At 43.2% G+C, this 27,346-nt stretch overlaps 1 protein-coding gene across 1 annotated transcript; it reads left to right on the top strand.

The window, feature by feature from the left end:
* The first annotated feature begins 5,603 nt into the window (after nucleotides 1-5,603).
* Nucleotides 5,604-27,346, top strand: Cnr1 (cannabinoid receptor 1). The gene is given in 4 exon segments (XM_028872768.2): nucleotides 5,604-5,837; nucleotides 23,587-23,864; nucleotides 23,867-24,887; nucleotides 24,890-27,346. Coding segments are annotated over 3 exon segments (1,416 nt in total). The 5' UTR covers nucleotides 5,604-5,837; nucleotides 23,587-23,648; the 3' UTR covers nucleotides 25,069-27,346.

The raw sequence follows: 27,346 nt of genomic DNA on the forward strand, positions 1-27,346 counted from the left end.
ATAATGGGGGTTTCTCAAGGTATCAGCACCCCCAGATCATAGTGCAAGCATAGTCTCTTCAGAACAGGGGAGAAGTGATGGGGTCATAGCTGAGCCCAAGCCACTGTGGGTCACAGTTGAGCCCAAGCCACCACTGTATGACAGCGATTCATTCATCTACAGCTTTCTACCTTACATTTGAGGATGTAAAGCCTTCAGCCATGCCATTGTGATCCCCTCCACATACTTCCTACCAATACAGTGGAAGCATAGCATAAGTTGTTGGAGAAGTGAAGGCTACTATTATTTACTGAGTTCCCAAGTTCCAGGTGCCAGGTGGGGAGTTTAGATCTATTATTGCATTTACTCTCTTTTGCTCAAGAAGGGTGGTTATTTCCTTTTCTTTTCTAAGTTCCTACTGGAAGTTGTAAAAACAAAACAAAAAAAACCATAAAGAATACAAGCGTGGTGGTTTGAACAAGAACAGTTTCCCTAGGTTGCTTTGTTTGAATACTTGGTCCCCATTTGGTAGAACCATTTGGGAAGGATTAGGAGGTGTGGCCTTGTTGGAGGAAGTGTGTCACTGGTGACTGGCTCTGAGGTTTCAAAAGCTCAAACCAGTTCCATGGGCTTTCTTTCTGTCTCATGGTTGTGTTTCAAGATGTGAGCTCTCAGCTACTGCTCGGTGCTATGCCTGGCTGCCTGATGTCACACTTCCTGCCGTGACTGTCATGACTAAGAAACTGTAGACTCAAATAAACTCTTTCTTTTTGGCAAAGTTGCTTTGGTCATGGTGTCTTATCATAGCAATAGAAAAGTAACCAAGACAGCCAGGAAGACAGTCTATTCCAGGAGAACTGCAGATGACTAAGAAGTGCCTGTCTTTATTACTAGCTTTCTATTGTTTGCTGTTTTGACATTATTATACTGCTGCTAATCCCATTTTTAAAAATAATGAAATATTTAGACATGCTTATCCCATTTTTAGAAGTAAAAGAGATCTTTAGACATATGTTTTTAGCCTTTTAATTATAGAGCTGGGGTGAACAAAAGCTGTATTCACCTGGTTCCTTGTTGCTATATTTTTACACTATCTGCTTGTTTATTCTGTTAGAGCATGCTTCTCACATGATTTCAATGTAAGGATGCTGCATCTCCTCATTACTGACCCTCTGCTTAGTGACAAAAACAAAACAGAACAGAGCACATTAACAAAGGAAAAATTCCTTCTTGTCATTTCTTGGCTTTCCTTGCCACTGCTCAGCTGGCAAGTTAATGAAAGAAGGTGAGAAGACGAAAAGAAAAGAAGAAAAGCCCTAACAAACATGTGTTTAGCTGTATGGAAAGATCACGGAGAAACTACAGTTATTGCCTTTGTATAGAATACAACAGAGTATCCCCGAGGTCAAAGAATCCCTCATCCTTCCTTCCAAATGCCTTCTTCCCTTCATTTCTTACCCTGGCGACTAGCTTCTCCACTTGAAACCAGTTTCAGGAAGTTGACTTTCTGATGGTGGAATGACAGAGAGCCAGCCTCCTGTGTCATCGGCAGCTTGTGGTTCTGAGATGCATGCAGAAGTGATGTGGGTGGTTCTTCGGGCTGCTGCATCACTGGTGGAACGTGTCACAAGCAGGCATTTCAGACCTCACACTGCAGCTGCTAGAGCCTGGGCTGCAGGGCTGCAGGCCACCAAGCAAGGCAGAGACACCTCAATAAAAAATGCTTTAACACTTCTGAGGAGAGACAGGAGCAGCTGTTGAAATTCTAAAGCAACTCTCCAAATTAGAATGAAATCGTGTAGCCAGATCATTCCCCAAATATCTTTTATTATCCAGCATTCTAGCTGTGGAATGAGCATCACCCTGCACATAACAAATTTACGTGGGGGCCAAACTTGAACCCCAAACTCCAAACTTTAAAAGAGAGTGGTGTTTTGCTTTGCCGGTTCCGAAATAAGGGAACCACTGTCTATCACTTTGGGAGTGGGAGGGTCTGATGAACCAGGACAAGTTAAAAGGGAAACCTTGATGTGCAGCCTCTTTGGGATCAACGGCCGTCTCAGAGAAAGGCCACTGCTCCTTTAATGGTCTGTGTCTAGTGTAACTAGGAGCACATTGACTGTCTAAAATTTAGATCTTTCTTTGAAGTAGAAATATGCCACTTTAACTGTGTTCTCATCTTCTACATCCCACTGAATGAATAACCCAAATTACACAGAACAGCAGCAAATTGGCTCATCATCGCCCTGTTATAATTTTAAAAGAATAAAGATCTGAAAAAGCAGAAAGCCTGAAGGAACTAGTGAAGCCTGTTAAGGGGTCTTTCCTCAGAAGGACACAGATTCTAATTCAACCTTGGGTTATGGTGATCAAGAGTCATTCACGCTTTGTGTTATATGTACACGTGTCCTCACCATAGTATCCCTAGCAGGGATACTGACAGCTTGCTTTTGCCAGTCCCGCAGTCTCCTCTGGGAGTACAGGATGCACTCAGCCACATGTGGGATGTCAATCATTTTCTCCCATACAAAGTGATCTTTGCAAAGTGAAGTCCAAGGCGTCAGAGGATGCCTGGCCTTTCCGCTGTCAGCTGCCTGCCTCTCTTCTAGCTCCCCCGCTCAGAAGGAAAGGTACAGCAGCTGGTTGCCTGGCTGATGAGACAGGCCCAGACACTCCCCGGATTTGGGACAGACAGAACTTGAAAAACATATATGCATACCCACAAGAAGGGCACTTTGCAAACAACATAATTCTCTTGGTTTTAACAAAGCATTCCTTTGTGATAAAACACCAGTTCACAGTCAAAATTTGGCTCCATTATTGAGTGTTATCTGTGAACCCTAAATAAAGTCGGTGATGATTCTCCAGCTGTCAGACTGCAGGCCCCCATTCTGAACCACAGAGTAACTAGCTGAGCAGTGATAGCAGCTGGAATCTCTCCCTGATTAGATTAATACTGATAGTTTCAGTCCACAGATCATTCCAGCCAGTCAATGAACAAACAACTCCTAGTCATAGATTTTTTTTTTTTTGCTCATGTTTCATAGGATTCAGTGAAAAAAATACACCATTAATCAAAGAGATTTGGGGTGATTTTGAGCACGAATAAGCATCAGCATCCTCATTAGGAATTAAAGTGCTCTGTCTTAGGAGAAAAAAAAAGCTGGCGTTGACAGAAAAGTTCCACAGAGAACCTCCTACAGGTTGTAAATGACTTCTTCCTCCAGATTTGATACTGACCAGCAAAGGGGTGGAGACTCAGTATTGGAAAGAGGTACCCAACACAGATACACCATATACTACCAGGGTATGTCTGTGTCAGGTACCTGGAGGATGCCGAACAACGGTGCTGAGCCACCCAAGCGCATAGATAGCACCGACGCCCACAAGAAAGCATGCTGTCTGACATGACTGAGGAGCCCAGCTCCCCAACTTGACCACACTGAGAGCAAGAACTGCTTGACTCCCGTCTTTAATTACCAGCCATCAGTGCTGGCAGGTAGTGTTGAGACTTATCCAGAGACTGGGAGGTCCCAAGAAAGGCACATTTTTGAAAATGCTTGCTCTGTTGGGAATCTAAGGTGAGGGCAAAATAATAACAGCCACAAACCCTGAGAAAGGGCAGAAGCCTCCTTCTCCTCTAAATCTTCAGGAGCGGTCCTTATGCTGGAGATGGGTTGGAGGAGGCAGAGTGTGGAACCTGTACCTGGCAGCAGGCTTAGGCTCAGCAGATATATCCCACAACCACGCAACCATCTCTCCTAATCATCTCTCTCCCTATGGACTGGTCTGTCAGATCTTTGTTTATATTTACCTACAACTTGATTGCTTCAGCTGTGGACTCCATCATAAAAGGCCATCTCCTGACATAGAAATGGATAGTACTCTCTCTAGTGGAAAGCAGTCTCAGGGATATTCAGACAGCTGGAGCTCTGCAGGAAAGCCTTTCTTCAGCTAGACCTGTAGGTAGGAAGATTTCAGACTCTCCTTCTGAGAGCCTGACTCTCCTCCCGGGTTCTGCAGCTTCCTCTCCCTCAATGCTCTTTCTTCCTCCAGGCTGAACCTCTGAGATCTTTGTCACCGGATTCAAAATAAGGGCCCAGACACACGGTTATGACTGCTTTTGGCTCCGAGCTGGGGTAGGATGTCAGGGAAAACTGGTAAAAAGGAGGCTTTGTAGGATACTGTTTGGGCTAGACGTCCTCGAATCTGAGCAAGGCGTCTTAAAATGAATGCCAAGCAGCTACCTCGCCACCCTGAAACTGAACGTTGTGTCCACAGCGGGGACCCTGGAGCTGATATGATATGGCTCCATCAGGTGGAAATCTTGAGGGGTCGAGTGGACCCAAATCTCGGGAGAGAAAGAGGTCTAAAACGCAATTCAGCCACAGCCACAACCGGCTGGGCCCCGGGGACCCGGCGGAGAATGGCCCTCTTGGCTGAAGCTGCGGGCTGACGCTCGTGTATAGGGTTGCAATTCGCCGTGATAAATGTAAAGACCAATTAAGGTTTGATCCGTGCACACAGGAGGCAGACGGCGGCGGACAGTGGAACCAATTAACGAGCATGTCCCCTAATTCCTGCGGCGGCGGCAGGGCGCACCGCCGGTCCCCAGGCGCCCGCCCTAGCAAAGCCCCCGCCCGCCGCGGCGGCGTCTCCCCGCGTGCAGGAGGTGCGGGGAGCGCCAGGGCTGGGGAGGGGGCGCCGGCCGCCCACGGAGCCGAGAGTGTGCGGCCACCCCTGGTGGCTGGGCGCGCCCAAGTGGTCGCGCGGGCCAGCGCGGGAGGCACCCGGGCGACGTCGTGCGCCCCGAGGGCGGAGGACGGGTGGCCGCGGCCAGGTAGCTGAGGGAGCGGGGGCGGCGCGTAAGGGAGGGTCGGGAGGAGACCGCACCCGGACGGCGTGCCTGCTGCCTTGGTTCCCGGTCCCGGCTGCCCGGGTGCGTGACCTCCCGCGAGGTGCTGGCGCTGAGCAGCGCGCGTGATTAACGGCCCCGAGGTCGCGGGCAGTGAGACACGCGTCCCCTTTGGCCCCGCCAGGGTGGGAGGGCGCCAGGGAGCAGAACAGGGTCAGGCCGTTGGGTCCCCGGGACGCGGCGGTGGCCAAGAATGAGGATGACACAGTGGGCGCCGCGCGCCGAGGGCCGGCCCTCTCTGGCCCCCGGGCCAGCGCCGCGGCGGGGACCGCGCAGCAAAGTTTGGAGCCGCGGGCGCCGTGCGCCGGTCCCTCCCCGCGCAGATCCCTTGGCGGAGTCTCTGCTGCCGCCGCTGCCAGGGCAGGACAAAGGCTCATTAACACGTGATGGGACCACGCTTCATAAATGGGACTGGAGCGAGAGCGAGCCAGAGACAGCGCGCAAGCGGAGGGAGAGGCAGGGACCGCGAGCAGGGCGCGGCGACGGGCGCTCGGGCTGGCCCAGGCGGGCGGCCCCACGCCGGCCAGCGCGGTCAACGGGACGCCAGGGAGAGCCAGGGAACGAACCCGGCCTGCCAGAGCCCAGGGGCGACAGTCCCGGGGGCTGTGGCGCACGGGTGCTGGAGGCCGGGGACGCCGGCGCGCAGACCGACTGACTTACTGACCGATCGCCGCAGGCACGCCCCGCTCCACCCCGCCCCGCCGCGCCCCGCGCCGCCTCCCCAGCTCGCTCTCTGCCTCTACCTTCTCCACTTCTTTTCCGCCTCCGCCTCTCTCGGGCTCCCCTGGCGCCAGAGCCTTCCCCTGGCTCAGGCGGGAGCCTGGACTGTCTGCAGAGCTCTCTGTAGAGTCTGGGGGCAAATTTCCTTGTAGCAGAGCCAGCTCCTTGGCTGGGCGACAGGTGCCGAGGGAGCTTCTGGCCCGTGGACCGGGGGATGCGAAGGGTAAGACCTGGCACAGTGGCATTTGGGAATAGCTTTTTCCGCCTCCCGCCCCCCTCGGTACTGGCCAATGGTCCCCAGGTGTCCTACGCGGAGTTCGTGTTGCAGGAGAGCAAATCGTGCGTCGGTGGTGTTTACTTAGCTGTATAGTCCCAGCTTGTTAACTGTGGTCTGAGCTACTTCTGGAGGCTTCTACCATTTACAATATACTGAATGTGCATCTAGCTCTGCATCCACTGATGTGTGTTTGTAGAAAATGTGTCATTGTGCGTGTTTGAAAAACAGGCGCTTGAGTTGATGCTTGATGTCTTTTAACCGTGTCAGAAACTAAGTCTTCCAGAGGAATACACGTCTCTGCACCAAAATCTGGGAAACGACTCAACCAAAATATTCAGTGTCATGTAAAGAAACCTATGCCAAATAATGAACTTCTGATACAGAACGACAGCGACAGTAGCCATTTCTCTTTAAGGAAAAACTAGTATGTATAGTAACTGAATGTTACAGGACCGTGCAACTAAGAGCTGGCGTCAGGTGAACAAAGTTGATGCTTCATTTAAAAACGACATTTATTGGTAAGGCTTACAAGTATACATGGAGCATCTCCTGAATGCAAATGTTTGTATGATAGATGTGAAAAACTGGTCATTTCAAAGTTTAAAGCAACATGCATGTTTCTAATTGTAGTACATGGTTTATCTCTCAAAGGTTTTAAAGAGATGAGAACAATTTAGTAACCTATTTATAACGCATTCTGTTTCCCATCTTTTAAATTTTCTTCCAAATATGAGCTATTAGCTATTCCTGCCTTTGTTTATTTCTTGGCATATTAATCCTCCTTGGGCATTTAATCCAATAAGAAATCAGAGCAGATTTACTGGTCTTAAAGATGTTGAAAGATACCTCTCTGGGTCCCATAACTTCTCATTTTTATTACCAAGTTAATTCCTTGGAACAATGGGGAAATGCACATGCTCAGAGGATGCTCAGTGGGCACTGATTGTCTGTGGGGTCACTCCTGACATAAGTCCATCTGGCAGAAAATCGAGGAAGTAGGAGCAACCGACCTTCGAGGTTCCCACAGGACTGTCTGATTTAAAGTGTTGCTTTTCAACCCCAGCTTTTGACAATTTGAAAGGGAGATAGGTCTACTGATTGATTTTTCTCTGCCTCCCCTTTCTCTCCATCCCCCACCTTCTCTAACTCAGTTACGAGCAATTTTATCAAAATGAAAGACCATGGATAGTTTCTTAACTGAGAGAAATAATTCTCTGATTACGTCCACACAGGAACAGAATCCAGGCACCTCCAGAATGCTAAGCAGCACATACTGCAGGCTGTGGTTGGTAGGCACACTGGCAGTTGCTGTAGCTGGGAGAGAGGCTCGATGTTGATAGGGCTTTTAAAAACTAATCATTTTAGGTCATTAGGAGAACTTACTGTGAACAGTCTCTTTGATTGCTTCAAAAGATGTCTCCCATTCCAAGCAAGGAACACCGTGGCTGAGGTATGTATGTATGTATGTATCAAGTGTCTAACAGGGGAGATCTCATTGTGTTCCTGATCCTACATGAGGGTGCAGTAATGCCACATGGTGGGAATGCTCACTTCCGACCTTTTCAAATTACTATGCTTGCATGCTCCTTGTTAAGAAGGCAAACCTGATATCTCTTCCTCTAAATTTTAATGACATCAGTGACTGTGTATAGGAGGGGATATTGTTACTAGAACTTTAATTAAGCTATAGGTGATGTTACTTAATTGTGTGTGTGTGTGTGTGTGTGTGTGTGTGTGTGTGTGTGTGGTGTAAAGTTTTTAATTCTGGTGAAAATCAGACCTCACAGTGGAGCGGGGCTCGGCTTTGTTTGCTCTCTAGTGTTCTCTGCTTTTTTCTGTTACCCATCTCCCAGCGGACCGTGTTCCTTTCTGCCTTGCCTGGGAGACTGCTCTTCTCTAATAAGCCTAGCTGCAGGATCAGTGTGTTCTTTTTGGCATTTCAAAATGTTAAAATAGTGAAATTGTTAAATGTTACCCAGATGAAACTGCTGGGGATGAAATTCTCCAAAAGAACCACGATATTTGTGACATATTTGTTTATTACAGACAATTCTGAAGGAAAACTCCATGAACCATTTTATCTGTTTTCCCAAGAAGGAAGCAGCCCCATTGATTGTGTTGATAAGTGTTTAGTATGCTGTGTCAGCTTATTAATTACGAAGGCAAAGCCTGTGAAACTCTTCAAAACAATCTATGGCATTCTCCTTTGCTTTGAGTCAGAATTAGCATTAACCACCAGGATATTTAGACAGGCTCCTTGGTTGCTTTGTATATTGGTCTTGGAAATCAGAGTTGAATTTCTGTATTAGAAGCAAGGATTATGAAATAGAGCTTATACTAGCAGTTTAGAGTTCATGACACTTACCAAATGCTTCTTCCCAGCAAACAGTTAGCCTAATAAGTAATTTCCCATAACTAGCTAGTCAGGAATTTGCAAGGAAAAGAAGTAGCAAATTGAATTTAGATATACCCAGTGACACATAATTAGTAAAGTGTAATTGGTGCTAGCTTCTGGAATTTGGTTAGTGAGATGGAGTCTCTCCTTTAGGATGTGGCCTGTTATTCTTGGGAGTAATCATGTTAGTTTAGTTGCATAAGGAGCACAATTCAGAGCTTGGGTCCCCAGCGTTTCAAAGGATGTTGTGTCTTCCCAGGTTCAGGCCTGTCTATTCTGTTTTGGTAGCCATCATTTCTAACTGAGCTGATAGAGTGAAATCAGCCTTTGGGTTTAAATTATATATATATTACTGTAAACCTGGAGTGAACGTTTTTTGAAGAGCTACCAGGCCAAGTCACAGACTGCACGCCTGTATTTGCAGAGGCATTTAGTTCTGCTGATTTTTCTTTTACTGGCTGGTAAGTAACAAGAAGAACAGGAGGGAATGAAAACATTATTTATGTATTTGAACTTCCTATTTTGTACCCTCTTCCCAAATCTCCAGTTCTTTCCCAATTGTTTTTATTAAAAAAAAAATGCTGACTTCATGTTATAACTGTACAGATTGTCTTTTGTGTGGGCTGAGACTTCAACACTTCGCCACTGAATTGCTAATTCCTTAATAACTATTTAATTCACTTAGCTGTATGTTCTTAGGTTAGATTAGATTCATCTTACAAAGTTCATTTCAGATTCTAAAATATTTCCTGGACTAAAAGAAGTGATAAATGTCATCCAGAATATCAATGCACTCAAGCTCTATACTGCATAATTTTTTAAAAAATGAATGTGTAGACACATTTTTGTACATATGCATGAACAAACTTTTTCATGTCTATTATAGATAAAATAAAAATTTAGGTACGTTGCCTGTTGAGATATTTGAGAATACCATTCTGATTTTAAATGAATACTGCAATTTTGGGAAAATGTCCAAGTTCTAAGCAACTGTACAGATGGACCCAGAAGACTCCAAGCAAAAGGAAATATTCACCTTGAATCAAAACAAGGAGGTTTTGTTTTTCAGGGTAGGTGGAGATCTGCTCTAGTGTTATGTGTTCTAAGAATCTTGTAAATACACCAAGATGAGCATCAACACATTTGATTACAGTTTCATCACAAACACCAATGGGTTTATGACAGCTTTTTGCCAGTCTTGATAATGAGTAGTTTTGAATATACCAATTGGCAAAAAAAAAATCACAAAATGCATGTTAAAATAACCTCATTTGCTTCACATATCAAACATTATGATGTTATTACAAGGTTGTTAAAATGGTAGGAAATATGTGAGAGCAGAAGTGGGGGGTTAATTTTAGTAGTGTCCATCACCTCTTACCGTTATCCAATTGCTTATTGTTATATGAATGTTCCTTGGGCTTGCTACATGGATAATAGGTGTATTTATGAGAGATGGGTGATAATAGGTCAAAGCCATTCCTTAAGTGGATCAGTGTGATTACCTGTAATTTGGAGCAGAAAATATCTACTAAAAGCTTTCTTGGGTTATGTTTCTTCACTGAACAGGGTATCATGGCAGAATGAAGTACATTCCACTACAGAATTTTCTCTAGGAAAGCTAATTGTGTGTTTATATATATAAAAATGTTCTTGATTTCACTGTCATGGATGCTTTTCCTGTTTGAGTGCTTTCTACATAGATAAGTTGGGACAGACTTTGATTGGAAAGCTTCATTTGGACAGGCTACTTTCTTAACAGTGACTGCAAAATTCTTCAGGACTATAGTAGTTGAGTGTGTGTGTGTGTGTGTGTGTGTGTGTGTGTGTGTGTGTGTGTGTTTTCTTTTTGAAATAACTGTTCCCCAAACATGAGCAAATGGGCCTGATATTTGTCCTGGCAGTGGCATGACTTCTGGTCTCAGCTGGAGAGATTTTTAACACCTGCCCTTTAAGAATACTTTTGAAGTCTTGCTTTCTTTGCCTTGTGGTCATTTATTTTTGAATGAATGTATAGGAACTCTTTAAAAGAGTTCTCTTGCCTTTCAGACAGGTGTCTGTTTTTGTCTCCTTGGGCTACTTGCATTGTATTTTGTACTTTTGAGTGAGTTTCATAAAATGGATTTTGCAATTTTTGGAGGGGATGATTGATAGAGTGATTTTTAATCTCCCCCTTTTCTAACCCAACTGATACTTTTTTTCCTTAACAGTATAATCTTATTATTTAATGTCATGTTCTTACTCTTGCTTGTATTCTTAGTTGTTTATAGTTATGAAAGGTGAATAGATTTAATACTTTTGACTGATTCCTTACTACTTTATCAACTATGAGTAGCATTTAGTCAACATTTTTTAACTTTGGGAGAGAAGATGCAGTATAATTTCCTATATTTGATAATGTAATATCTATTTTTTTCCTACTAACAAATTCCATGCTATTGCTTTTTAAAGAAAAGCAGAGGCATCTCTGAGAGCTGCGCCAGGCAATCTGTTGCGGTGGTTAATATACTGACAAATGCTCTCACAAACTGGTTATGGATATTTAAATGTAATTAAAATGCAACGTAATTAGGATATCTAGTTTTTCAAAGTTTATGCTTCAATGGGAGGGTTCCTCTCTGCTCTTCTCCATTTCGTTACCCATTATTTTGAGTCATACTTTTAAACAAGAAAATCATAGTCCTCTGAGTCTTGATAGTTGAGTTCTAAGGAACACTGAGTTCAAACTGCTGATAAATCTCAGTGCTTAAAAAATACAAATGAAAAATTGTGTATTAAATAATTCCTTTTCCTTTTGGACATTTGTATTTGGTAATTTTATAATACTGATTTCTATAGCAAGTAAATCAATATTCTAAAAATTAAGGTAGCATGCCTTTGCCGTTCATATTTGCTTTTCATTCAGCTTCCTCTATTATCAAATTTATCTTATAAGAGACACTCAGTTGAATGCTGTGTGACTGTTTTGGCTGGTTAAAATTTCAACTAATTTCAATAGGTCACTAGCTGGAATGTGTATGTTTTCTTTATTCTGCGCACAAGTAAGGAACAGGTGCACATGAAGGGTATGAAGGAAAGCTGGGTAGTTTAACACATGACTGAAATGAAAAAAAATTTAAAGAAGTCTGTACTCCTGCTTCTGAGGGAGTTGAGCTTTGGAAATACTCAACTACATTTAGAAGTAACAATTAACTTCTCATAAAGCCAGGAGGGAATGATGATAAAGTAACCTGGGATTCATTTTCATGGTAATAACTGGGAAATGGTTGCTCTGAGTTATACATTTGAATATTTTTGGATATATTTCTATGTGTTTATAGTTCCTGGGTACTTAAAAAAGACACCAGCTGTAGATTGTATTGCTATAAGATGCAAGCAGCCAGTCTACAGAGAGTCTCTGACTGGGCAAAGTCTCCATGCTCATTCCTTGTGATACATTACTTTATGGCTTGGGAGTAAAGAACAGAAACAAATGTTTCCAACTTAAGAAAATAAGCTGAGGTGTTAATTTCTTTGACTTTTAAAGAATTCTTTTATGCTCAGCAATGAACCATTTCTTCTCAATGTTGTTTAAAGAAATGTGTAGCAGTCCTATAAAACTTGACCATAAGGTTGGTAAATAGAACTAGGAGAAAATGAAAAAGAGTTTCTTAATTTATGTTCATCTACTGGGTCCATAGGCATTACATCTTGAAGTCATTTTCCTTTACTTTATAAAATACATAACAGGACATTTCCAAAAAAAGACTAGAGGAGTCCCAAATTGTAGTCAAAACCTTGAGAGGGTCGCCAAACCTACTCTTTTTTGCAGGCTAGACTGCTGCTCCCATGTTCCAGTTGGACAGGAGTGGTGCCCTGGCCTTTGTGCTTTGCTGTAGGAGGCTATTTCACCTTGAACAAGTTCTCCACTCACCCTGTTTCCTCATCTCAAAGCCTGTACTTACGAATATTCTGTCTTCTCACTTCAACTCCAGTCTTCTTAAAGGATGACGCTCCCCCTGCTCCATTTAGTCTTTCTCATAGGTTTCATAACTCTAACCAGTGGTTCCTAGATTCCAGAAATACTTCCTGGAAGTCTTGTTAACAGCACAGGTGTGCCCAACTCTACCATTTCAAACTTAATAGACCCCAACTTGGGGTTTGCATTCATCCATAGTTCCCAGAGGCTGCTGCTGCTGCCTGGGAGAATACCCACTGACCTGTGTGCTAAATGGGTTGCCCATAGAGACCACGAGGCAACTTCTCAGACTGTCCTTAAGGTGTGCAGTTGGGTGAGCTTTCTGCTCATTTGCACCTGTCTTACCAACCTAGTTCTTTATTTTCATATCATTCTTTGCAAACACTTTTCGTTCTAGCCCAGTCCAGAATCTTGTAATTGTATCACACAAAAGCCAGAATGACTTTGACCTTGAGTGTGTATAATGATAAAGATTCTGCACTTTCATCTATTTGCATGCTTCTAAATCACAAGTACATTGTGTATTTTGCATTGCCACTGAAGCCTTGTACTTCCACATCCATGTGGAGGTAATTATCTGCATCTTAAAAGCATCATTTGGCTTATATCTTATGTTGGTAGTACACACTGAACATTTTCTGAATGTTTAAACTTAAGTACCTAATACTTAAGTTCGTAGTTTTAAAAATAATGTTTAAAGGAAATCCTGGACTTTAGTAACAATGCAATTCATTTTAAATTATTCCAGTGAGAGAATAATAGGAAGGGAATTGAATTACTTAGAAATTCTCCTAGTTCTCAATGAATATTATTATTTGAACTAATATTTGCTTCTCTTATGAAATATTTTATATTAGCCCCAATAATAAGAAAATAGTTTCCATTCATTTTCATCTCAGAATTAGTTATGATCTGTGTTGATAACTTCATGTTTGCAAGCTAGAAAGCTAAATACTTCATAAAATAGAAATGAGTTTGTTATTAGAATTGATGTTGCACTCCTGAGACCTCCCATTTTTTCTTTCAGTATCACTGGGCATAGACATATTTTTTTTTTTCAGTAAAACTTTTCTTACTAATTCTTAAGTACTTTCTTGAGTCAAATTTCCAAATTTTCACAATTACTTTTTATTAATATGTTGAAATTTCTCAATGTCTTACCTCAGAAAAGTAATTAAGAACTTAATTTTTGTAGGCAGGAGTAATAACAAATTTTAAACTTAGTGATGTATTTTCTTCTTTGTATTTTAATTAATTCAGCAGTAAATTCATGAAATATTGTAGCAGGAGAAGTTGCTCAACCAAAGCAAGAGCTGTGTCCAGTGAACAGAAAAACAATTTGATTCCTAAGGGCTTTTCAAAGCCACTCTGTCTGGTGGCTGAATTTTCACATAACTTCTCTTGACAGATCATTTGAGAAAGATCAGTGCTTAGCATTCACCTGGGAAAGGAAAATGTCTATTACTTTATATGTCTTTAAAGGTGTATTGGAAACATGTATTAGGATCCATTCAAGGTTGTGCATATTACAAGGATCTCTGTCACATGGTTAATTGTTATAGTTCATCTTAACTCAGAGAGAACAAGAGTCAGAGTGAAAAGTGGGCACCCGATCATTGCCCATGACTTCTGCATTCAACTCTACAACTTACTGTCTGATTCTGAGAGAAGAATCACTAGGGTAGATTGTTATTGGTACATTTTATATCATTTTGATATTTTACATCTTTTTGGATAGACATTTGTATGGGACCAAGACTAAGATTTAATCTCCTAATGGCCAATTAACTTTATGTTGAGGGCGACTATTTACCCTTGAAAGCCATTTTGTTAAGTTAGATTTACAGTGTTGCCAACGCACAGTGGCATCCATTCCCTAGCCTGCTCTGTACCAGATACTGAGACAGGCAGAGGTCCTGTAGGGAGAGACCACTACAGGATGGCTCAGCATTGCCCACAGTTTCTTCTGGGAGAAATTCTCAAGGCACAGCCCATACTCTTTATAACTCATATCCCAGTATTTTAACTGAAGGAAAGGGTAGGCACATACATAGGCTTTATTCAATGGGTGGGTTAGGTTAGAGTATTGTATCCTTTGATTTACTTACTCCATCCATAGCTATCATACAAGTGTGAAACATTGCAGAGTGATATATCACAGAGAATGTTCATGACTTTAGGTATAATGTCTGTGCTAGGCACAGAGTACATGGCCAATAGAAATGTGCTGAATGAGGCATGTGAAGGCATATAGCATCCATCAACCACGTTCTACAGTCACGCGGCTGATACTGACACATGTGAGGAGTCTAACAATCATTCATTTTGCTGGAGCATAAAGTTTACATAATTTGTCTATGTTGATTCAGCTCAGAACTTGGGAAATGGCCTTAGGGATTTACTCTGTGTTCAAGAAAATTCCGTTGCATTTCTCTGTGTAGGGAGTGGCTGCTTCAAGCTCTTGTTTACTAACAGCCATCATGTCTTGTTCTAAAGTGAGAAGGTGTGAGAAAGGTGCCAGACATGAAGGTGGCCTCTTCATATCTCAGTTGTGGTATAGAAAGGTGCCATTACCATCAACAACCCTTGTAAATTTATTAGTGAGGCACAAACAACACACACACACACACACACACACACACACACACACACACACATCCTGTCATACCTAATTAAAAACAAGTGACAAAGATAACTTAGATTTTATTTATTTGCTGACAGTCATTTCAACCAAAGCATTGACCAAGAATCAGGAATTATAGCATGTAGCTGTTTGTTATGCCTGTCTCTGAAGAGCATGAGACAAGGATGCTTTGCAGGTGGTTGGGGCAACCTTTCTGCCGTCATTGGATTGTCTGTCCCTTCAGATTTTAATTATTCACTGAGTAACATTATCATGTACTGCTTATGATGTCTCTTGCCCAACCCAACTCTCTCTTTCTCTAAAAAATGAAAGGGTGTCTTATGTGTCTCCTGGACCACAGAATGAAAAGCAGGGAATCTGAGTTATGAAAATAGGGATTGAAGTTCCACATTACCTTCCCCAAAACATTTGCTGTTGGAGGCCTTAGGCAGAGCTTTTGCCTTTCTCAGCCTCAATTGTCCTTATGCAGAATGGGGATTGTAATTTATTTGTTCCACTAAGGAAAAACATTGTCATTCAGAGGAGTCTGAGGCACTGAGGCAAGAATATAGGGAAATTCAGATTTTCTTTAATATGCATTTATTCATCCAAATCTAAGGTTTGAAGCCAAAGAACATATTTGGCTTTTCTTTAAACTTAATTTATATGCTCATGGATTCAAAGTGAAAACACCCCTTCATCTGTAGATGAAAGGAAGAAAAAGTGAAAGCTATTCTACACAATTGACATCATGTAGAGTATTTTAAACCATTGCTGTGAAGATGTTGATAATGAAGTGTAAAGATAAGAGCCATTAACTGGGTTCTACAGATTTTGTGGTCTAGAATAATATATTGCTTTCTACTTTTAATGAGAAAACCTCATGTACAGGATAAAGACAACTTTATGAAGCTTTTATTGAATTGAAACTGTGTAGTCTTTTTTAGGAGAAGGCTGCTTCCATAACCACACTCTTTCCAGACTGTAGAGAATATATCTCTTACACAGAAAAGGTCAAAGCACTTAGTAGGAACAAACATCCAAGCCACAGAATAGGATTAAATGGTAAATGGGTGTTGTCGCCCAAATATTATCTATTCTTGCCTGAATTATCAGCATAATTAAGTCAACTCCTTATTTGCTTAGCTATAGAAGGTGATGGAAAGGATGACCATGCGGTGGGTAGTAGGTAAGCTTAGGAAAGACCCGTTGCCTGCTCAGCTGGCAGCAAAACATCGTTCATGGGGTTATGCTGCTGCTCTGGCTAGTGAGGCCAGCCATGACTGAGACATAATATAGTTATAGTAGCCAACTAAAAATTTCCCCTGCTAACTTCAGAGAAATGGATTATCAAGATGTTTTTCTTGAGCAAATCAGTAAAAACCACACTTGTTCCCAGAAGTGAGTGGAAAAATAGCAAATCTTTCCATTGGGGCCTCTGTTTTTGTGAACCCTCCGTAAAATGCTTTTGTGAGGCCATCCAAGCAGGACAGCAGAAAAAGATGTAGGGAAACAGCAAGACTAAGCAAGGACCCCGAACTCCCATGCTTGGTCCAGACCCTGTCAGTTCAGACTTTGTGAGCTTGTCACCATCTCATTTAAGCATTGGTATTAGTATTATGGAATGTTAGTAGTGTGCTGGTATAATCTATAATGATGTCCATACCATCATTCTGATGATTTCTACATTAGTGGACATACATCCTGCAGTTTGCAAATACCAGCCTCTTACCTTTTATCCCAGAGATTCTACAAGAATTTTAATCCATATACAGCATCAATAGACACCTAAATTATTGAAATACCCCTCTTAAATGAAATAAACAGGGGCTAGAGAAGTGGCTCAGTGGTTAAGAGCAAATCCTGCTCTTGCAAGAGGACCCTAGTTCAGTCCCCCACACCCACATGGTGCTCACTGCTTCCTGTAACTCCAGTTCCAGTGGATCCAAAACCCTTTTCTAACTTCCATGGTTACCCGTCATGTACTTGGTGTACATGTATACGTGCAGGCAAAAGCATTCATATGCTTAATAAAAAACAAACAAGCAAAAACCCCAAGCAGTTCCTCAAAGTAACTGGTATTAAATAATACAGACAGACTAGGCAGCACTTAAGGTCTTGCTTTCAAGCTTATTCCACACTCCATCTAATCAGAAACATGGCTAGCTTTTGTTGTTGTTGTTTAGGAGTTTTGCTGTTTCAGTTCAGTGACAGGGCCCTGCTGTGGTAGCCTAGGTTGGATTCACGACCCACCTGTTTCGTCCACCTGAGTACCAGGAATACAAGCATAAGCCCCCACAGCCAACTTCACACATGGGTGTTTTATGTGCTCAGTGGCTATAGAAAGAAGGATATGGACCCTGTGTAAATATTTTTAAAAGACTGTGCCATTACCATCCTCATAAAATTCTTTCACTGCTACGGTAGTCAGCTTGTTGATAATGTGCATTTTTTTTTTTCTGAGGGAGGAGGGTGTAGAGGCGCAGGTGTGTGCACAAAGAGAGGGGACAAGAACAGACGGCACCAACAAGAATGGAAGGAGGGTTTCCTATAAGAATGGATTCAATACATTTAAGCATTTTTATTATTGTTACTATAAAGGCATGGTTTCTATATTAAGTTGTTAGGAAACTTTAGCTGTCATTCATCATTCTTCCACTATAACTGTAATAAGCCCCAACTGCTTCTTTAATAGGCACATCTACACATCTTGTTAGAATTTCCAATTATGATTTTCCCATTAGCAAACAAAAACAAAATTAACGGCAGCTTCACCCCCCAATGCCTAAGCTATATTACTAATGAACTCTCAAAGAAAACTCTCCATGCAAAAGTAATAAGGTGGAAATTACTGCAATAATCCAAATGTAGAAATAAAGGAAAGACTTCCAAGGATGCAAAACAAACAAACAAACAAACAAAAGTAGTGCTTCTCATTAGTGTCTACAATAGCCCACACACAGTAGTGTTGTGACATTGTAAAATTCACGAAGTCCATTTATTTTAAACTCTTCTCTGACTTACATTAAACAGACATGACAGCTTGTAACCACCAGTCTCTGGCTTAGATTTGACACACTGTTGTTAAAATGAAAGTGTTTGGCTGCATTACCATAGGCATTGTGGTCATATGTAATGATCATAAATACAGTAAATCTCAGGGCATTTTTGAGTTCTGGTACCTTGTCCATCCTTGAAAAAATCTTGATTTTTCTCCAGTGCTGACTACAGTTTCAATCCTTGAGGCCATGCCAATAGACAGACTTACTTGGAGGGCCTGGGAGAGGACATAGTGATCATTAATTACTATTGTAATGCCTTCACTTACATTTTAAAGAGTAGATACAAATTGAATATAAGATGTAAAATAACTTCAATCCAGTTCCCGTTAAACCTTAAAACAGACACAGTGTTACAGCAGAGATCCTGGAGTCCTTGGAACATGGGTTCCCATTTATGGTCTGGACAACCTACTAAATATCTAGTGGCCTCCTTCTTGCCTGGGGAGTCAGGTAAGAAACAAGTGCCTGGAAGCCATTGTATTCGTTTATAGGACGTAGGTAAAGTTCCTCAGGTGGCTAAATACAGTTGACATGCTGTTAGACCTCCTCCTCCTCAGCATGTTTGTGTCTTCTCTCTGCCTCATACTTATGTTCTGATACAAGGATACAGCTGAATAAGCAGCCTGTAAGTGAATTAAGATAATGCATTTTCTTGAAATATAATTAGTATATAATGTAGTAATTAGTATATATTATATATTCTTGAAATGCAGTTAGTATGTAGTGTATGGTGATGAGCCATCAGCAGTACTGAGTAGTGAGGACAGTAATGTTTATTGAAGACTTACTTTAGTGCCAGGCCTAACTAGGATTTATTTTGAGTTAATTTTCCAAACAGTTCCATGATTTAGGCATCATTATGATCATTGTTATCCCTAGCTTGTAGATGAAACACTAAGGCTTAGAACCACTGCTTGAGTGGGTGCAGCCTGATATCCACCCTGTTTTCCAATTCCTATAGCAGTTTTATCTCAGTAGACTAGAGCTTTGCTGGTTGGACTCAGCAGAAAAACTGAGGGGAAACCGATCCCTGTCTTAGCTTAGAGAGTGTGTCATGATGGTTAAAAGCAGGAACTCTGAACCCACAACATCCAGTGTGCATCTCTGGTTACTTTCAGCATTTGAAATGAGTTCCACACCTAGGCTTAGCCCCAGCTCTACCACCTACTAGATGTGTTAATGGTATATTGTTTACCTTCTCTATGCCTTTCATGCAAAAATTACCTCATAAGCCATTGTAGAAATAAAATGAGTTGATACATATAAAAGGCTCAAAGAGCTTCTTGCCCATAATAAGCTCTCTGTATGCTTAAAAGTGGGGTTGGGGGCATTAGTGACACTTAAGAGGTACACCTGATTATAGAGGCCAAGAAGGAGGTGGTGTCACAGTAAGTCTAAGCTAAGCATTAAGATGACTAGAAAGATTACTAATAATAGCACAAACAATGTGAAAAATAAAGTGGTTGAGATTAATTCATTGCAGCATTATCTGCAGTAACAAAAAATGGTAAAACCCCCAAGCCTCCTGTCAATAGGAGCTGGTCACATTCACCTACCAGGCTCTTTGGTGTGCACATCTAAATGGAAAGCTGTACAGTACATGCAAACATTTTCTAAAACAGTAAAGAGGTGGTAAATATACACACACACACACACACACACACACACATGCAAGCACACATGCTCACAAATGCACACATGCATACATACATGCACAGATGCACATGCACACACACTTGAATGTGTATAAACTACTTCTAGAAAGAGTAACAAGAACCTCTTTAGCTCTGAGAGATGCATTTCTAAGACACAAATGAGAAGGTATCACAGTATATCTTTCTGTAGTGTTTGAATTTGAACCTTGTAAATCTAAATACGCAACACACACATAATTTGAAAACTTTCAGCGTTAGCCTCTACCTAAGTGTGAAGGGCTAGCTGCCTGAGAGAAGATGCCTGGAGGGTGGGGCCTTCGGATGCTCAAGATTAGCTACTGAGCTACCTTTCTTTTCTGTTGAGTAAAGGAAATAAATTCTAAATCACTTTTAAAATATGTCAGATAATGAAAGCCCATGCCCATCTTACTAGGTTCAGGTGAGCATTTCCTAGAGGCCAGTTCCCTGCTGTCCATAGCTAGAGGCAGCTGTAAAGTACAGCATTCTGCTTGGAAAGTGCATTCTAGTTATGGAGGTAGATATGGAAACCTATGCTTAAATGATGCCATGAGACTGTTGACCGAAGAATCAGGTAGGGGAGCCTGTTAAGCCTGCTGGCACAGAAGCAGCACTGGCTCCAGTCTCAGAAGAGCCCTCTAGGTACAGAATGTGTGCGAGCCTTTAGACAGAGAGAAGGGCAGGAGGAAGGGGTACCAATATGTTAGTGCATTTCAAGACCAGTGAGTCACCTCCCAGGTTTTGCGACTGAGCACAGACATGAGGAAATTCCACAATGTCCCTTTGATCTGGATAATGGTTTTCATATGTAAATTGAGTTGTTTAACAAACAAGTTTGCAAAGTACAAGAGTTGACTCATAAGAGGACACACAAGGCATACTTAGTGAAGAAATAATTATGCCAGAAAAGATATAGATATGAACAAGGAACTTGAGGATACTAGAGAGTTCCTTGCAACCAGGCTGAGGCTGAGAATTCAGGAGAGATACTCTTTTAGTAAAGGGGTTGAGAAGCATCAGGCACCACGCTTGGGTGTTGGGTGTTGGTCTCATTTCTGCATCCTTCCTGCCTCTAGCCTCAGCAACTGCCCTTTGCCCCTGGGCCACCGTCCAGAATTTGTGGGACTTAGCTGACTGACTATATTCAGCATTACCTCGGCTTCGTGCCTTACAACTCCTACCTTTGCCCAGGCGGTCACTGACTCTCATGTGGAGCCTGGTTCCTTCACAGCCCAGGGGTAGTACGCAGCACTGCCTGGATGAAGGGAGAAAGTTTACTTTCTTGAGTGATAGGGAAGGTAATGCATGGAGGATCTAGGCCTTCTGCTTGGTGTTCTCCATAGTGTGCCAGCAGAGCAGCAAAACTGCTGACCAGATGGGGTGAGTGTGTGAGCAGCCCTCCAGCTCACCTGCCACAGAGTGCTGAGGGCTTTCTCTGTCGTTGTACACCTCTGGGTGCCGTTCATCACTCTCCTTTGTTTCTCGAGGCACAGCTGCCTATGTTCCAGCTCATGAGTACAGGCCAGGTGGCTGTTTCTGTCAATGGCATAGCTCAGGAATACAGGCCAGGGGACTGTACGTAGACTTCCCCACTTAGAACACTGATAACCCCCACCAGAAAAAGAGCTCTATGTTGAGCACGTATAGATTGGTTTATTGGCAAAGAAATCTTGATTCCAGGGACATGTGTGTGCCTTTCCCATTGTGATAGTGAGATTCCTTCACTTATTTTAGGTAGAAAAGAGCTGCTTGCTCTGACACTATTTGAAGAAAATAAAATCAGTCAGACAACTCAATTTTAAGCTGCTCTCTGTGTGCTATGCATTGAGCTACGAATTAAATACTAAGATAGGTAAGTTCCCCAGTGTGGTCCTCATTGAGCTTTCTCTGGAATTTGGGAGCAAGAAGCAACCCAGGTAAATGTTGTGATGGAACTGTCTCATTATTCTGGGAGCCCCAAACATGGGGCTTCACCTAAGCATGGGAAGCAGTGACTTAAGGGAAATAGGAGCAACAAATTGGTGAGGGTAAGGGGTCTCAAGCAGGCAGAGGTGAAGAGGAGTGTTTGGATAGAAGAGAATTAGGGGCAGTGGTATTTGTGTGACTAAACGCTATGTGGTACAGCCCAACTGGGGAGACCAGGCTGAGGAGAGGCAGGACTAGAAGGACAAGGGTTGGATCATGGAAGGCTGTGTGTTGAACCTCACCCAGGAAGCATGCCGATGGCTGGTGGAAGGAGGTGACATGTACTCAGGGAGAGCAGGCTGTCAGAAAGATGGGAGCTCAGCTGGGTTGAGCGAGCCTGGAAGGGAGCTTGTGTTGAGTCTGTGTTTGGTCCTTAGAGCAGAGAAGTTGACATGTTCATATGTTTGTGAAGATCCCTTCAGCAGGTGTGTGGTAATGATCAGTGCTAGCACCAGGGAAGCTGCACAGAAGGCTTGTGATCTGACCCTGGTAAGGAGTGGTAAGGCTTGGATTTGGAGGCAGCAGAGTGTGGAAGGAGGGCCACACCCACCACTTTATGCTACCCCAAGTTGCTAAACTCGAGGTATTAATTTAAAAATCCTCATCTTTGTGTCCTGTTCCCTCCCACACTCATCCCAGATACTCATACTCGCTATATGCATCCTTTCTTGGGGAAGTTCCTTTTCTGTCTAGAGATGATGTTCCACAGCACTGCCATCTGTAGGGGCAGCCACCCCTGCCTGTAGGTACTGAGGAAGCTGATCATCTCCTCTGCTAGATGTCAGACTCCCTGGGGGCTTGATTTGTTAGGTGTCTGGTGCAATGTGTGGTATGCCATGGTGCTTTATCATTTATTGAATAGATATTATATTAATAAGTTAATTACCCTGACAGATAGACTCTCTGTATTTTAACAGAAAGACTTAGATTTTAAATTTTGTTTTAGAAGATAATAGCTTTCTCATATGTGTTATATATAGAAAAAACCAAATGACAATTGATAAGTAAAATATTGAAATTTAGGGTTATTTAATTGTCATATGTATCATCCTGTATTTGTAGCAATTTTTATAAATAAAAGAGGTAAATAACCACCTTTTAAGCATTTGTAAATCTTGAGGTTGGTTCTCTTGCTATTTATGTTGAGAATGCCACCAAACTGCTTAACTTCTGAGCTGCAGGGTGCGTTGTGTTTGCCATTCTCATCTCCAACACAGTCTCCTTGGAAAGCACGAGACACCACCAGGGCTATCTCGTTGTCCCTCTCGTCAGAACACTGAGGCGTGCTTCCCTGGAGTGCCCTTCATTATCACCACCTTCCTCATGTTAACCTTGGGATTCTATAAGGATTTCTGTGCAAATCCTTGTGACGTTTCTTGACTGGCATAGGCATTTTTATAAGTTCATAACAGCCATGCCTTGGTCCCAATCTCCCCTTCCCTGGATGAGGAAACATGCCTGGTGGAGAGCATCTTCCCACTGTTGTCTGGAGCTACCTCTGCCTGTCTTCAGTGTCCTCCTTTACAGTTAAACTGGACAGCTCAACTCTTGATTCTAGGCTATCATATTCTTTGGTTGTCTATTTAGTCTCGCCTGTCTTTCAGGTATATCACACGGCAGGGATCATGTGCTGTGGCTTGCTGTCCCCAGCCACATCATCGCAGATTGCTGTACACTTGATAGTAGAACCTAGTAGCCAACACTTCCCATGACGTGCACAGTAAAGTTTATGTCATTGAGCTTGGCTTATTTGACTGTACAGGTTCATGCAGGACTTACTGACTTAGGTTCAAAGACTTTAAGAAATGAGAATCATGTGTCCGATGTGTGGCTCTCCATCTCCTAAGGTTTTGGATTTTTTGTTTGTTAGTTTGATTTTTTGCAGGGTGGGGAGCTTTTCTCTGAAATGACTCATTGTGTTGGCTGGACCTCTCTGTGTTCACTATGGTGCCCAGTGCTTCTGTTTATTGCCCTCCTGGTGTTTTCACCACTCAGCTTTTCTGTTTTCCCTCCTATTAGGGTTCCCTCCTGGCATCTCTTTCTCAGTCACTGTGAGTCCGGCCTAATCGAAGACTGAGGTTATGAAGTCGATCCTAGATGGCCTTGCAGATACCACCTTCCGCACCATCACCACAGACCTCCTCTACGTGGGCTCCAATGACATTCAGTACGAAGACATCAAAGGAGACATGGCAGCCAAATTAGGATACTTCCCGCAGAAATTCCCTCTGACTTCCTTCAGGGGTAGTCCCTTTCAAGAAAAGATGACTGCAGGAGACAACTCCCCGTTGGTCCCGTGGTAGACACGGCAAACATCACAGAATTCTACAACAAGTCTCTCTCGTCATACAAGGAGAATGAGGAGAACATCCAGTGTGGGGAGAACTTCATGGACATGGAGTGTTTTATGATTCTGAACCCCAGTCAGCAGCTGGCCATTGCTGTGCTCTCCCTCACACTGGGCACCTTCACCGTTCTGGAGAACCTGCTGGTTCTGTGCGTCATCCTGCACTCCCGCAGTCTCCGATGCCGGCCCTCCTACCACTTCATTGGCAGTCTGGCAGTGGCCGACCTCCTGGGAAGCGTCATTTTTGTCTACAGCTTTGTTGACTTCCATGTGTTCCACCGTAAAGACAGCCCCAATGTGTTTCTGTTCAAACTGGGTGGGGTCACAGCCTCCTTCACAGCTTCCGTGGGCAGCCTGTTCCTCACAGCCATTGACAGGTACATATCCATTCACAGGCCTCTGGCCTATAAGAGGATCGTCACCAGGCCCAAGGCCGTGGTGGCTTTTTGCCTGATGTGGACTATTGCAATAGTAATTGCTGTGCTGCCTCTCCTTGGCTGGAACTGCAAGAAGCTGCAATCTGTTTGCTCCGACATTTTCCCACTCATTGATGAAACCTACCTGATGTTCTGGATTGGAGTCACCAGCGTGCTGTTGCTGTTCATTGTGTATGCATACATGTACATTCTCTGGAAGGCTCACAGCCATGCAGTCCGCATGATTCAACGTGGAACCCAGAAGAGCATCATCATCCACACATCAGAAGATGGCAAGGTGCAGGTGACCCGGCCCGACCAAGCCCGCATGGACATTAGGCTGGCCAAAACCCTGGTCCTGATCCTGGTGGTGTTGATCATCTGCTGGGGCCCTCTGCTTGCAATCATGGTATACGATGTCTTTGGAAAGATGAATAAGCTTATCAAGACGGTGTTTGCCTTCTGTAGTATGCTCTGCCTGCTGAACTCCACCGTGAATCCCATCATCTATGCTCTGAGGAGCAAGGACCTGAGACATGCCTTCCGCAGCATGTTCCCTCGTGTGAAGGAACGGCACAGCCTCTAGATAACAGCATGGGGGACTCGGACTGCCTGCACAAGCATGCCAATAACACAGCCAGCATGCACAGGGCCGCGGAGAGCTGCATCAAGAGCACCGTTAAGATCGCCAAGGTGACCATGTCTGTGTCCACAGACACGTCGGCCGAGGCTCTGTGAGCCTGCTGCTTTCATGGCTGCACAGCGAGAGAAATTCTTTTCTTTTCTTTCTTTTAGCTTAAAATTTAGAAGTCTGTAATCTCCTTGGTTATATATTTTTTTTAAGTTTACCATGTTTAGTAAACAGTGACTGTCACTGTGCTTACTTATCAGTTGGCTGACATATCAATAGTTTAGGTACTTAAACTCCATTCTCCAGGGGTTTACAGTGAAGAAAGCCTGTTGCTTCAGTTACTCAACGGTCCTTCAAAGTCTCTGAAATAGAAGGGAAACCTTTGGCTACAAAATCTGAAGCCTAAGTATCCGTAGAAAAACATCACGAAGTGAGAAATGCCTTTGTGACCACAACTTTCACGATAATGTGGTATGTGTCCACCCATAGTATAAAAAAGTGCATTTTTACAATAAGTATAGTGCTACAGTAGGAATACTTTGTAAAACGTGTTATGTCCTGTGAGTTGTGTATCAGTGTTTACTGTGTCATTTTGTCTAGCTTAGCAAAACCAGAAGGTAGACCTTCATAAGAACAATGGCATACGGGAGTGGGTATGCAGCAGGGAGCCCCCTGTTTAGATGGTATTATGGTCCATGATGCCATTTTAGAAACCTTGGTATTTCTTCCAGTATCCATATCTAAAGTTAACATTGAAATAACCATAAAGGTTTATTTTTTGGTTAAAACAACAAGAAGAATTTGAAGACTATCCAAAGTATCGAGCAGAATTCGTGGACATTTAAACTGTGGGTAGACCTGACTTTCCGTAGAAGGACATTTACTATCTTCTGGACCGCAGCTGTTCAGTTGGGTAATGGATTATAATCAGAACGGAAAGAAGAAGTATACTGACTTTTTAAGGCTGATGTTGCCGACTTTCTTCAGTTGTTAGCTCTCCCTGGACCTCTTCAGACAGCATGTGTCAATCTTAACGTACACTGTTCTCCCTGTGCAGCTGTTCACTTGTAGTGCATTGTTACGTTCCAGACTTATGTAGATTTCAGGCCTAGATGGCCAAAACACAGTCTTCTTCTTTTTAACTGAGAAGAAGCATCGTCTGATTCAGTGAAATTGTGCCATGTGCGTGTGATTGTAAATGTGTGCGTGCGTGTGTTTGTGTGTTCTATCTTGTAACTGTTACAGCAGTGTCACAACACGAGAAAACTCACCAAGTGTGAACGGTACCACTTGCTGCACTCTTGCACATGAATTCAGTTTCTAAGAGCAAGTTCTTCATCAAGTATTAGCGGTAGAAATTCTGACAAAAACCTTTCCGAAAAACCTCCCCACCTAAGTGATTGGGTTCTAATGATCTTTAGGTGTTCCAGAAGGCCAGCATTCGGCAAGGAGTAATCAGTAAGAGGGGCAGAAACGTAGAGGATTCTCCCGGGAACAGGCCAGTGTGGGGGATGGTGGGCACCTGTTAGTGTTCAAATTCATGGGAATGAAAATCAGTAACAGGGAGATGGTTCTAAGACCTTCGAAAGCCCCGAACAGGAACAAGTTTCATGCATGCATGCAGGCAGGCAGGGAGACCCCAGGTTAGGGAGCACTACACAGAGCATGCCAGTTCCCAGGTTCAGCCATTTGATATCAGAGGGTGTGTAGACCAGCGAGTATGACGAGAGGGTGGTGTAAACCTGGTGGCAGCCCTGTGCCTGGCTTTGTTCGCCTAAGTTTGGGCTAAGGAACAGACAGTGCCTCCACCTGCTGGTATGAGGACGTGCCCAAGCATAAAGATGAGGATGGCTAGCTTCTGACTGGCTCCTTTGCCATGGTGCTCAGAATTGGGCCCTTTTCCAGGAGGGAGAGGTATTGCTTTTTAAAAGCCGCTTGCTCCTGATAAGTTCTGCTTGGAGTCTCTCCTCTTCTTCCTACAGCTTCTCACCAGTCCTGAAACTGCATCGCATGCAGCAGAAAGCTAGCATAGCATCTACCTGGGATTTCTAGTGTGTAGGGTTCCCAGCCTGAAGGGGCAGTACCCCTTCTTGCAATCAGTGGTAAGATGGATGTGGCCTGAGGGCCAAGCTGGGATGTATTTGCCTGCTGAGTCTCTGGCTTTCTTTCTCTGTGCACAGATGAGAACTCAGGACTCAGGGGGATTAGTAACTCCATAGAGAAGGGCATTGACAGAATATCACCAGGGACTAGAAATCGCCAGACTTGTCCTACAGCAACCTGAATACTAATCTTCATGTCTCTAGTGACCAGGCAGTACCACCTCTTCTCACAACTACAAAGACCTGGTAGGAAATTCTGAGTATAGGTATAAAAAAAAAAAAA

The sequence above is a fragment of the Peromyscus leucopus genome, chromosome 2 (assembly GCF_004664715.2).
Source record: "Peromyscus leucopus breed LL Stock chromosome 2, UCI_PerLeu_2.1, whole genome shotgun sequence".
Lineage (NCBI taxonomy): Eukaryota > Metazoa > Chordata > Mammalia > Rodentia > Cricetidae > Peromyscus > Peromyscus leucopus.